Genomic DNA, 14360 nt, shown 5'->3' with positions numbered 1-14360 from the left:
TGCTGGTTCTCTTCCAGGTTGAATGACACGCAGCATCACTCAGCTCACTCCCCTGAGAGCTCAGGGCGTCAGGGATCCGCCCCCTTGTGGTGCATCATCAACCTGCCCTGTGCTCAGAAGTCAATGCTGCAGAGAATGGTGCCACAGATGTGAATGCACTGTGCGGTGCTGCACTGCATTGTACGAAATAGTACAGGTGTGTTCTTTTGTTCATTTAGGGATCTTAAAAAAATAAATGGGCTGCCTTAATGCACTGCTACAAAAATGTATGCGTTCACATGCGTGTGTTAATGCAACATATATGTGTGTATGGGTCGGATCTCCTCAAGATGGATACCACTCACTCACCTGAGCCAACATTTACTGCACATTCACCACATTGCAAAAAAAACCCCCAAAACTTTAGGGCTGTTCACACCTAAGCGTAGTGCAATCAAAGCACGCTGTCGCATACTGCAATGGACGGCAGCGGGGAGGTGCATCTGAATGGCAGTGCAACACACCTAGCGCAGGTAATGCACACTAGGAGCTTTGCATTGCTATTCAAATGACACCCCAATGCACCTCCTGGCTGCCGTGGGAAGTGGTAAAGTCTTACCGTGCATTGTGTTGTGGTGCAGTGGAAAAGAATAGCACATGCACTACTTATTCCCACCGCAACAGAATGCATGGTAATGGGGTACCGCTCGTTGTGCTGTGTTACAGCATATGGCGTATAGGAGGTACATTGGGGTGCCATTCAAATAAATGGCGACACAACACACCTAGAGCACAGTAATGGACACTAGGAGGGGAATTTATCAAAACTGGAGCAAACAAAATGTGGAGCAGATTGGCACTGCAACCAATCAGCTTCTATGTCTCGTTTTCAAATCCTAACTGAGCAAACTGAAGAGAGAAGCTGATTGGTTGCCATGGGAAACTGCTCCAAATTCGGTCTGCTCCAGCTTTGATAAATTCCCCCCTTGGTGCGTAGTGCAATAGCATGCTTAGATTGCACAGTATTGTGCAATTAGCTTAGCTGTGAACTGGCCCATAGTCTTCTAGGCTCGCTGGCCCACAAATTACAAATTGTGCTGAAAAAATAAGGAAAACGCGGTCCGGGTTGCAATTTTTATTTTTTATTACAATGCCCTGATATGTTTATAGTTTCACAGAGAGCCGATGATTTCCATCAATAAGAAGTTCTGTAGAAAAAATGTAATACTAAAACTCTAGCTGTTTTTTATCATTTACTTTACTGGGTCATCGTATCCCTTGAGGGTGTCAACACCACCACTCTGAGGGGAACATGTGACGGTCAACTGAACAAAAACGTATTTACAAAGCTAGTCAGTCACATTCAACCGGACTGTAATACTGAAGACGTTTCATCTCCCATCCAAGTGGCTTTCTCAGTGCTAAGGGAGTCACTTCAATAAGTGGTGAAACATCTTCAACAAACATTTTCGGCTTTGCCAGAATTTGAGATACACTCTGGACATTTTATAGAATTGTCTCCTTTATTTGGTGAAATGCATTGGAGTCGATGGGGAAGGCAAAATAAGATGTTGGTTATTTAAAGCTGCACTTTACATGGTTTTTGAGAGTTGTTTTTTTTTGTGTGTGGTTTTTTTTTTTCCATCAATATTTTATTTGACCTTTTCTAAATAAAGAAAAAAAATCTGAAAAAATGTAAAAAAAAAAAAGTGAAAGTCTACAAGTGTTTTTTCTTTTATTTTTTGGGGTATATCTATCTATCTATCTATCTATCTATCTATCTATCTATCTATCTATCTATCTATCTATCTATCTATCTATCTGTCTATCTATCTATCTATCTGTCTATCTATCTATCTATATAGATATAGATATAGATATAGATATAGATATAGATAGATAGATAGACACATATATTTTACAGTAAGAAAAAAGGGGGAAAAAATCTTAACTGTACAAAAATATTTTTGTTTCTCTGCAACAACAACAAATCAAATGGCAATAAAATTTACAAATAAGAAAAAGAAAAAAAGTAAATTTTGCTTTAATAGATACACACATGAATACTGCTCTGCAATCATTAATACATAATTTTAAATGCAAACAGCGTAAATACCAGGATTTGACCTGGTATCAGCCTCTTGCAGTCCCTGTACAGCAGGGCTGGATTGCGAGAGGAAAAAATATTGTAAAGCGCTGTATAAACTGTTGGCACTATATAAATTCTGAATAATAATTAGGGATGCACCGATACCTGTATCGGTATAGGTGCCGATACTGGACATTTTCACGAGTACTTGTACTCAACCGCACCCTCGGTCTTGGAAAAATGGTGTTGGTGCATCCCTAATAATAATAATAATAATATTATAACCGCTCAGTGTCTGCAAACCCCCCTCTGTCGATCCCTGCACTGGCTTCCATCCCGCACCCCCTCTGTTGCGATCCCTCCACTGGCTTCCAATAACCCAAAGAATAAAATCCAAACTCCTCCCATGCTCGCCGCCAGGACTTCACTAGAGCCTCTCCCATCCTCTTGAACTCTTTACCCCAACCTGTAAGTCTATCTCCCTCTCTGACCTCCCTTTTAAGATCCCTTAAAACTCATCTCTTCAGGGAAGCCTATCCCACCTCAACCTAATCACTCAACTAGGGCTGCAACAACTAATCGACATAATCGATTATAATCGATTATTGAAAAAGTTGTCAACTTTTTCAATAATCGATTAATCGGCTTCCGATCAGTTGGCCCTGTTCACGGCTCCACACACGCTGCGCGCCCCACCTCCTCCCTAACTCACGCTCAACGCTGCCAGACCCGCATCCACGCTTTACACGCCGCACCTCCTTCCTGCCTTACACTCACCGCCCGCCCACATTTTCCATCGGCACAGGGACGCGGGGAGATGTAGTAAGGAGGAGCAGGTGTGGGGGGATGACAGCGGCAGATTGACAGGCCCGATCTCAGAAGCAAGTTGCTGGAAGACTGCTCAGGTATAAGCCTGCACTTTCCCACACGTGGTGCTCTATAATGTATTGCTGGGATTTTTATTACTCTATAGCTGATGGTACATTGTGCTGTATATTATACATGGGAATACAAATCCCAGCAATACATTATACACTGTATGTATAATGTACTATTGCTGGGATTTGTTGTACTCTATAGTTGGTGATATTCTGCACTGCGCTGTATAGAGGACTACAAATCCCAGCAATAATACATTATACAGCGCCATGTGGAATTCCACCAGCTATAGAGGAGCACTACAAATCCCAGCAATAATACATTATACAGTGGTGCACTGCCGAATACCACTGGCTATAGAGGACTACAAAACCCAGCAACAGTACATTATACAGCGCAATGCAGAATACCACCAGCTATAATGTACTATTGCTGGGATTTGTTGTGCTCCTCTATAGCTGGTGATATTCTGCATTGCGCTGTATATTGTACTATTGCTGGGATTAGTAGTCCTCTATAGCTGGTGCAATTCTGCATTGATTGCTGTATAATTTTACACTTTCCATTTCACTATATTGCACACCACACTTTTTTTTTCTTTTTTACTTCCACCGCTCCAAGCTTGCTCCTTTCAATACAAACTAGTAGTCCATCACTGGAGCCATTTTTAAAAATGTATTTGATTGTTTATCCGATTAACCGATTAATCGAACTTAATAATCGGCTAACTAATCGATTTTTGAAAATAATCGTTAGCTGCAGCTCTACACTCAACCATCACGTTCTCAAACAATCATCCCTACACAGCTCCCTCCTCATGTATCTCTTCCCCCTCCGATTTAGATTGTAAGCCCCCAGGGGCAGGGCCCTCCTTACCATCTTGTCTTGATTTGTATTGTGACTGTAATGTCTTCCTTATATTGTAAAGCGCTGCGCAAACTGTTGGCGCTATATAAATCTGTATAATAATAATTTTTATTATTGTTATAATAATATTAATAATACAAATGTTTTATTATGATTTTTATTATTATTACTATTATTGATAATAATAATAATAATAATAATTTGCAGCAAAATTAGCTTTCCCACAATTACTTTGCTCATCTCTTCAGCATTACAGACCAAGTCCAGTAGATTGTGTCTCAATACTACTAGCTACATGACCAAATAAATAAAAAAAAAAACGTCTGCAGACATGTATTTTATGCACTTTCTTTTTTTTTTACTTTGAACTCTTTTTGCAGACAGTTGATGAAAAGCGAGCTGGGCTCATTTATCACAGACTATTTTCAGGTAAGCAATGCAGCATCTGAGAGAAACTAACATTTCCAGTGGAGGCCTGCTGGGTTTTCACCTAGTAATTTCACAGGACAAGCCGCAGCCGCCATCCTTCAGCCTACGGTTTCTCGATTATGAATCAGACGGCGTTAACTGTTCCAGGCCTCTCATTTGTGGTCGCCGCTTTCTGCATCTGGGTTTTGTTTTTACTGTTCGTGTCTGTTCCAAGGCTGCATTCTGTCCCTTGTGCGTTTCATAACTTGTATAGCACGCTGTAAATAGTGATGCTCGGTCAGCGGTTTGCTCTTTTTGTTGTTTTGGAAGCATTTTTTTTTTTTTTATACTTTTTTTTTTTTTGTTTGTGGTGTCTGTTATCAGTATAATAAGAAGCTGTTACAGGTTGTTACAAGTCTGGATACATTTGTCTTTTAAATTAATTCTCCATTTAAAATAGAATTTTTTTATTCTAATAGTTTTTATTGTAGTGATATTGGGCATCACCTGCCCTGTACAATCTCTTTTATTAGATCGCTATCAGTGGCAATGATTAAGAATTGGGGATTTGCAGGTTTTTATTTTCTTGCATATAATATTTGCATGCTGATGTCTTTGACCTGCGGAGAATTGCCCAGTCTAATAATCTTCTCTGCAAATTGAATAGATTTGCATGTAGATATTCAGACAAAGCCAAAAATAAGCATTCAAGCAAATCAATATGCTTATGCCTGACTGTCAGTGTATCTTCCGAGCCATGTAGTCTGAAAAGTGAGACCACTTTTTCTCTGACCCTGAAATAATTTTTCTAGGAGTCGCAGCTGTGTATTAGGGCTTACTGACACTTGTGCATTGTGGCAATGCAATGCATGTGTTACCACAATGCATGTGCAGTGCCATTCCCTGTGAATGCCCCCCCCCCCAAACTTAGTGTACAGTAGAGCACAAAACACTGCAGTGCATCATAATGCATACACATGTATTGCACATGTATTGTAGTGTGATTAATATTTTTAAAAAGGGTCACGTGTTTTTGTTTTATCCATTCTGGTGTATTGGCAGCAGGGATGTAATCATAATATAATAAGACTAAGAATAAGTCTGAGGCGGGTGCTTGATGCAGGCGCAGAGTATCCATCATATATGCTCGCCTAGCACTCCACCGAGGATCAAAACACTTTTCCGGCAGGGAAAATAGTGAAGGCCAATGCAATGTGTCACAGACTGAAGTGGTGCTCAGCTCGGCTACAGCAATAGTTTGTAGTCCACAAGCTCAGTACACGTGGTTGGACCCGGTGGTTGGAGCCGCTTAGCAGGCACCATATTAGAAATTCCTGCCAAGCATTCCTCTTTTTAAGCCTGTGTAGACATGAAATGTACTCTATATACCGTACTTGTCATTTTCTGAATGACAAACTGTTTATTGTGTCTCCAGAACCAGCTGCTCTCAAAGGGTCTGGCCTTGATGGAGGAGAAAGTCAAGCTGTATGAAGGTGAGATGTAACAAAAGCACTCTGAGCTCTGTGTGATAGGAAAGTGAAAATATATCAGGAATGTACAATATGCTATAACTATATATAAAGCTTTAAATACACTGCCGCTCCAAAATAAAGTCACCACCTGGATTTCACTAAGCAAATAGGTCAGTCTTCCATTTGGATAATTAGTCTAGCTGCTACTTGAATGTAAGGGGGAATTTAAAAACGTCCTTTTAGCTCCACCCACTCGGTGTGCACCAGCAGGAAACTGTCAAAATTGTAAACAGCCACCAATGTTTGTTTACATACAAGCATTCAGGAGGCTATAGAGCCGCCAGATCACTTGTATATTGTGTCGGTCCTGAAGTCCGCTGTACGTGGTGCGGGCCCGGAGGGGGTCCCTATGTGACAGGGGTCTAAAAGACCCCTGATGTCTCCATATAGAGGACCCGTCACATCCTCTTTGCTATCACATATCACATTTGCTTCTTAGCCCCCTATATGTTAACAATAAAGTTAAGTAAAAAAAGAAAAGTTTACAAAAATTAAAGCTCCAAAAAAAAGAAAAAAAAGTCACAACAAAAATTTTAAAGTCCCCCACCCACACATACACACACAAACAAAAATGCGTCTGGTGTGCCTGCGTGCGAAAACTATGATTGTGCCGCACATGTTTCATATCACCGTGAACGTCGGAGTGAGAGCAATAATTTTAGGGCCACCAATCACTGATAACACTAAACTGATGTGCAATAAAAGCTTTTAAAGTATCGCCTTCTGCCAATTTTGGGTATGCTAGTTTTTTGCAATTTCGTGGGCACGTGAACTTTAAGGCTTGACATGTTTGGTGTCTATTTAACCAAAGTGATCCCATATTTTATATTTTACCAAAAAATTGCAATAATAAATGTTTTTCGTTTTTGTAGGAAAATGTATGTATGTTTTATCAAAATTTCCTTTTAATAGAGTAAAAAATAAAAACTGCAGTGTTGATTAAATGCCACCAAAAGAAAGCTCTATCTGTCCCCAAAAAATGGTATAAAATGTATTTCAGTACAGCGTTGTGTGGCGGAATAAATGTCAACGTACCTCAGCGATGAATACTGGCCTGGGCAGGAAGGGGGTTTAACACCGCGCTCTTCAAGTGGTTAAATAGTAACTTTGAAGTCCTGTACAGTTAGAGGTCATTTAATCTAAACTACATCTCTTCTATATATTCCTGTTTAGGGGAAAACCGTGTCATGATTTTAGCAGAATTATGGGACCACTTCTTCATGGAAATCCTGCCAACACTGCAAGCGATATTTTATCCTGTTCAGGTATTGTTCAATCCTATGTGTAGGTGAAATGTAAAACCCTATATACAGAAAAGAGAGGAATGGAACCTTCCATAAATATACATTACAAAATTATTTATCAATTCCATTAATTATACAATTACTTCATAAATTTAATGATGTGACGAGTCATCGTCACATCACACAAACGTATACTGTTAGTATTAAAATAAGACAACATTGTCTATAGCACATGAAACCCCCAAACCTCCCAATGCAGATATATCAGCCAGCAGTTGGCTGCTTTTCCCAACCAGCCCTATATATAGTCTATGTACTATGGGCGACCATCAAGGTCTCATTTTAACATAGCTATAGCAGCAGTATGATCTATGGAATGTAAGAATAGACATGCTATCGCAGGGTTCCGAGGGCTCAGGTGCTTTGCAGTAATTAGCTTTTTGGCTGAATAGAGTCATTTACTGGATTGTTACAATTGTACAGCTGGCTTCATACTACAAGGATCTAGTACTACAGCAATTTTCCATTGTGAAAAGCACTACACTCATATGGAAGCGGATTCTACGTATCTATTTGTTTCTTGTTGAACAGAGCACTTGTTTGATTGTTACATTTGTATCAACTGGCTCCAGGCTACAAGGACATAGAGCTATGGCCTCATTGCATTGGAAGTCAGCACAGAAAGGTTTACTAGGACGGTACTATAGCCCATATGTTGGACAGGCTGTGGAGACAAAGGCACACTAGTACATGTTGGGGGCATGTCCCAGCGTGACAGATTTGTGGATGAAAACCTTCCTTTTTAGCTCCTCGAAGGTAGGGTATGATGTTCCTAGATGTTGATGACCTGTAACTTAGAGCAGGTAAGGGCAACTCCAGCCCTTCAGCTGTTGTGGAACAGCTAACCATGCTGGAACGCACTAGAAGTGGTGTGAACATGCCCTGAATGCTGCTCTATACTCCTGCTGTCTGCCACATCTGCCCCTGCCTGCTGCTATCTGCCACATCTGCCCCTGCCTACTGTGTGCCACATCTGCCCCTGCCTGCTGTTATCTGCCACATCTGCCCCTGCCTGCTGTTATCTGCCACATCTGCCCCTGCCTGCTGTTATCTGTCACCCCCGCCCCCCCCCAACTATCTAATGTCTCCTCGAAATGATTGTAATGATATCACAGCACTGACTTTTTTTCCTTCTTCTTTACTGTATTCTTCTACAATTTGCAATAAAAAATGTATTGGTTTATATTTCTAAATGCACATAGCGCTATGGCGGTTGTCTCTTGTGGGGAGAACTGACCTATCTCCCCCTTGTTTCAATTACTGCAAAGCACCTGAGCCCACCGGACCCTGTGATAGTACATCTATTCCTGCATTCCATGGAATATACTGCTGCTATGGCTGTGTTATGATGAGATCTTGATGCCTATAGTGGCCCATAGTACAGGAACTATATATATGGCTGGTGGGAATAAGCCAATTACCAGCTGATTTATGTGCATTGGGAGGTTTGAGGTGTATTGTGCTATAGACAATAGGCATGTCCCGATACCGATGCTAGCATCGGAATCGGGCCCGATACAGGGCATTTTGACAAGTACTTGTACTTGTCAAAATGCCCCGCTGCCTAGCGCCGAAGCTTGCGCTGTTTTTTTATTTTTTTTTTACCGTCCGTGGGGTCCTTTTTACCGTCCTCTGGGCAGGCTGGAGGAGCGTCGCGTCACTGCTGTGGGCTGCGCTCCAGGTGGGGTCCTAATGTGGTTGGCCAGCGATTGCCCAGAGGACTCCGCCTGTAGCTCCGCCCACAACAGTGACGCGATGCTTAGCTGCTCAGCGCCGCCTACGTCCGTGGTTCCTTTTTACCGTCCTCTGGGCAGGCTGGAGGAGCGTCGCGTCACTGCTGTGGGCTGCGCTCCAGGTGGGGTCCTAATGTGGTTGGCCAGCGACTGCCCAGATGACTCTGCCTGTAGCTCCGCCCACAACAGTGACACGACGCTAAGCGCCGCCGACGTCCTCGAAAAGGAAAAAGAAAGCATTCGGCACCTCGTGAGGCATCTTGTGAGGCACCTCCATTGAACAGCAAGAGTGAGTAAGAGCCTGTGCTGGGATGGCAAAGAAGACAGTCAGTAGTTGCTCATGATAAGGGGTCCTCACTGTCCCTATGTGTATGCACCATGGGTATCAGTACCGTCAAGCACCCAGGGCACATGCCCACATCCCTGGGTGCTCAGGCTGCTTCCACCCACTGTTGATCTGTAGAAGTGGGTACAGAGGAGAGCTGGAGTGAGGGGGGGGGCAGAAGTGCTGAGATGTGGACGGGGATTTAGAGATGAGCTGTGGCTGGGTGGTGAAGAGGGGAGGTGTGAAAGGTAAGCTGTGGCGAGGGGGAGCAGAGTTTAGCTGTGGACAGGGGGTATAGTGGTAAGCTGTGAATGAGGGGGCAAAGGTGAGCTCTGAATGAGGGTTACAGAGTTTAGCTGTGGACATGGAGTTCAGAGGTGAGTCAGATGGTTTTTTTTAAAATGTCACCTGTCCCTTTAAGAAAAAGTATCGGTAATTGGTATCGGCAAGTACATGAGGGCCAGTACTTGTAGTTGGTCTTAAAAAAGTGGCATTGGGACATCCCTAATAGACAACATTGTGTTATTTGAATGCTGACAGTATAGGTTTGTGTAATGGAATCATGACTTTTGTCTATTAGTTTATATGGAATTTATAAAGGATTATGTATTGTATATTTATCCGAGGTTCCATATACCATTTCTCTCTTTCCTGTATATAATGTATTTATAATTTATGGAACCAGAAGCAACATGGAGCAGGGAATATAGACATAAAAATTGGCCATGTGTCTACTGGTTTTATCACTTCTCAGGGGATTGATAATGCTCAACATCCTGTTAGCCTTGCCCCAATACAGTGCAGTCCTATCACAGGAGGTGGGGCTGTGGGAAGAATATTTACAGAGTTATTCACAAAAGGGTGAAGGGTTTGGAGAAAGCAGGAGAAGGGAACAATCTAGGACAACATAGCTGATTTGGACAAATTCTCCAATTCAGCTCACTTTCCAGTTCAGCTATGTTGTCCTAGATTTTTAACTTCTCCGGCTTCTCCAAACTCTTCACCCTTTTGTAAGCAACCCTGTAAATCTAATTAGAGGACCGAGTCACATGCAGCCTGTTCATTCTTTCCCTTTTAGACCATTTCACTAAAATGCAGTAAATGAAGATGATATGTCAAATGCATTCTAGGCATTATACTACCGTAAGGATATATTTATGCACGCATTTTTGTGCAGGGAGTTGAAAAGTATCCAGCGTGCTGCATGATTGGTGTGGTTTTCATCAAATCCCATTTTCCATATAGATGTATGGTGAGGCATGTAAGATATGTCTAAAACACTCCTCACTACAGTCATGTGTGATACAATATCACAAGTTGTAATTGTGTATACAACAATTACATTGTGTATGCAACAATTACTTTTGCTAGTAATTAATATTTCAATTTTTGTTTCCTCCTTTTTAAACTTTAAATGCTGCATCGTCTCCATTTTATATTTTGGGCTTCATCTACCAACATCAACAGGTTTTGAATTCTTAGTAGGGATGCACCGATATATCGACCGCCGAAACATATCGGCCGAAAATGGCACTTTTGCCAAAATGCAGAAAGTGCCATTTTCTGGACGATATAGCTGTGCATCCGCTCTTTCTCTGAAACAGTCACAGGCAGCTGAGCGCTGCGGGAGGAGAGCGCTGTGAGCGGCCGGCGTCTCTCCTCCCACACCACTCACTCAGCCTCCTGTGACAGTTGTCAGGATGGAGAGCGGGTACAAGCAGACAGTGATCAGTGATCGCTGAGTGTCTGTACATAATTGAGGAAAGAGTATGGTTACTATATCCTCAATTATGAATGAATGGGAAGTGATCTACATCATCTCCTGCTCATTCATGATTGTGGTTATAGTAAACATACAATGTTCTCATGTTATGAATGAACAGGAACACTCAGTATTCCTATTCATTTATAAGGGGCTGCAGAAATAGAGATTGTGTCCCAATATGTCCCAACCCGAAATATTTCCCCGAAGCCCCTAAAAGTAAAGTAAAAAATAAAAATAAATACATAAATAAAATATAAAACATGTAAAAAGTTTATAAAAAATAAAAATAAAATATTTGAAAAAGTTAGAATAAAAAACATTTTCGGTTTTCCATTCCGGTTTTGTTTCGGTTTTGAAATTATCATTTCGGTGCACCTCTAATTCTTAGTACTATAAACCCCTTGATAACCTCCAAGCAGAAATAAAATACAAAAATGAATGCAGCTCTGTGATCATTAATACATCATTAAATGCATTTTTAATGCAAGCAGTGTATGTACCTGAATATGACCTGATATCAGCCTCTTGCAGTCCTTGTACTGCAGAGCTCAGTCTGTCAGAGGGAAAAGCAGCACAAAGGGGACAAGTTTTGGACTGAAGCCAGCTTTCTAGCTATGGTTAATGAGTCTACGGGAGTTAAGATCACATATTAACTGAGAGCGGGGGACACGTCGCCCTCATTAAGGTCTATCTGTATGGAGATTGAAGTTATTAATTAACATTACATCAAATTTTATTTTTTAGGGTTTCACTAAATTGCTGTATTAATTCTTTGATGTATTAATGATTAGCAGCTGCAGGGAACACCGTTTATTCTAGGGGACCAGAATTCTAAATAGAATAGAGATTGGAGACATTTTTAAATGAAAGCCCAAGCAGGATCCATGCTTATCAGCATGTAACATGTAGAACTTGTGAATTGCTTATTTCCTCCAGCAAAAATGGTAGAGTCAAAAAGTCAGCTCAGTTTATTTTTAATCACCTAATCCGATGCAGCTAATCAAGATTTTCACTATGTTTCTACGGTTTATATATGCTGTTATGCATTATTGTGTAGTATGCAACCTCCCCCTCATGCTCCAGTGTTTGTATCAAGGCTGCATTGAGCTCAGCAGGAGTGCAGTATTGTGGTGAAATGTTTTATTTAAAGGGAAATGCAAATCTTGGCTGTTTGAGGTACACAGGAATTTTTCCTGAGTGCCAGTTGGTGCAGGAGGCTCTTGGGGGCCAGAACCGGTGTTCAATCGAATGTTCCAACTTGTCGCCCTCTTTAACTGGTGACATCACATCCGGTGACTGCCAGTAGAAGATTCACAGCAGATGGTGCTAGTGCGCATGCCTAGGAAATCCTTGTTGAACTGTCTATCCACTTCTATCACCTATTACAGTTATTTGTCCTAGGTTATAGAAGCCGATAGACACGCAGGCGCAGTGGCTATTGCCTCATCGGATTCTATAACCTAGTCAAAGGTTCTATTATGTTACAGCGCCTGCGCGGCCACATGATTCTTTCTAAAACCACAGTTGCCACTGTGGCTGCGCGGCTATCAGCTTCTATAACCTAGGACAAGTATACGTTTGTACTAGGTTATGAAATCCAATGAGTCGCTAGCCGCACAGTGGCAATAGTTTATACAATTCAACAAGGATTTTCTGCCCATGTGCACTAGCTCCATCTGCTGTACATCTCCTACTGGCAGTCACCGGATGTGACGTACCCTGTCGGAGAGCTCGACAAGTCGGAGCTTTCGATAGAAAACCGGACCTATGAGTTTGGCTATCAACACAAGGTATTTTTCTCCTGCGTTGGTAATGCCGGCTTCATCAGACATAGGAGTCAATACTGATAGCAGGGCAGGGTGTGGAGCATCAGGAAAAAACAGTTTAATCCGAAAACTGTATTGAGAACACGGGGACACAACAGGAGGTTGGAAGAATGGGGGTCCAATCTTAGAATTCGTAGGGGGGGTTTTACTGTGAGAGTTGTGACGTTGTGGAATTCCCTATCACAGATGGTGGTATCTGCTGATAGCATTGATAAATTCAAGGATTTTTTTGATGACTTTCTTATTTGACTTCATATACAAAAATATGGGAAGTGTTAGAGCCATAGACACACAGACACACAACCCCTTACACACATACGTTGAACTGGATGGACCCTTGTCTTTATTCAACCTTACCTACTATGCTACTATATATGAGGAGACTGGCCATTGGGCACCACCATCGTTCACCTCCAAAGAGGTTTAGTGAGCCATCGGGGGACAAGTTTGTGTGTTCTGGTCTCCTGGTATATGGCTGGCTTTGATTAGAATGGGAAGACCCACGCAGGAGTCATATACTGTGCCATAGCCCCCTATAACAAGTTGTTCTTCTCATCCAATGAGGATGAAGAAACTTAAAGGGGTTTACATGGGGGGGAGGGGGGGGGGGAATTTTTTTTGGCTTTAATGTCACTTTAAAGTTGACTCTACCAGGGGAGAATATTGTGAAGGTGAGTGCTCCTGCCCATTCCACCAAAGTTGGAATTGACCTGTGATTGTGTATATTGTACACAGCCATCTTCAGTGAGTTCCATGCCAGCTGCAGGAGTTCAATAAACTGCGTTTTCTTTGGAGGTCCGGGCTTTTTCTCTGCAACATTTGACATCTGTATAACTGGTGCCTGTTTAAATGTTGCTGCCTTGGGGTTCTGAACTTTAAAATGCCCAAAAAGAATTTGGCTACCAAAGCCAAGGCCAAGGTCTAGAGTTATAGAGTTCTGTTTATGCACCCAGCCTAACCTGTGATATCATCTAGTGCCTGGAACCAGGGAACACTTGGACCAAAAGACCCAATAGGAGCCTACTGAATCCAACTTTAAAGGATCATAGGTAAATTGAATGAGCCCACTGACTCAAAAACATTGCATCTGTCACTAAGGTTCCTAATAAAGGAAAACTGTGGTGGGATAATATATAGGTTGCCATTGTGGAGCTCTTCTTAACAAATGGCAGTTGCCAGGACATCATGCTGATTCAATAGCTTTAGTACTTATTATGCAGATCAGGTGTTCTGACTATATGCCTATTCCAGATCAGAAACTCAGGGACAGCCAGGAAAATCATATACTAAGAAGTTGTCAACCAATGTATTTCTCTGAGTACAGCTTTCCTTTAAATCATTTGACTGCAACAAAACGTAATCTGATAGGTTTATGCACTTTGCACATCACCATAAGTTCTCCGTGGCAATAACTCTTGTGACCTCTTGTTTCTTTTTGCAATAAGTATGTTTGCAATTGTCTTCTAGGGCCAGGAGCTCACTATCCGTCAAATCGCCCTGCTCGGCTTCAGGGACTTGGTCTTATTAAAGGTGAATCTGGACAAAACGCTACCCTTGATGCAGTCCAGGCCCCCGCCACCCATTCTGCAGATGCTGTTGGTCCTTCAGGTAGGAGAGATGGATGGTGATGGGGCTTAATAATATGATGGCATG

The 14360-nt window shown here is 41.9% G+C and overlaps 1 protein-coding gene across 1 annotated transcript in view; it reads left to right on the top strand.

Annotated features, from left to right (window-relative positions):
• Positions 1 to 14360, top strand: part of PRR5L (proline rich 5 like) — a 32524-nt gene that overhangs the window by 6112 nt on the left and 12052 nt on the right. The window contains exons 3-6 of the mRNA XM_018557462.1: positions 4195 to 4243; positions 5658 to 5715; positions 6928 to 7019; positions 14175 to 14315. Of these exons, the coding sequence (XP_018412964.1) occupies positions 4195 to 4243; positions 5658 to 5715; positions 6928 to 7019; positions 14175 to 14315 (340 nt within the window). The remainder of the gene's footprint in view (positions 1 to 4194; positions 4244 to 5657; positions 5716 to 6927; positions 7020 to 14174; positions 14316 to 14360) is intronic.

The sequence above is a fragment of the Nanorana parkeri genome, unplaced genomic scaffold, assembly GCF_000935625.1.
Source record: "Nanorana parkeri isolate BGI_ZX_2015 unplaced genomic scaffold, ASM93562v1 scaffold285, whole genome shotgun sequence".
Taxonomy (NCBI): domain Eukaryota; kingdom Metazoa; phylum Chordata; class Amphibia; order Anura; family Dicroglossidae; genus Nanorana; species Nanorana parkeri.
The sequence above is the reverse complement of the archived record's forward strand: the minus strand, read 5'-3'. Positions and strand labels throughout refer to the sequence as shown.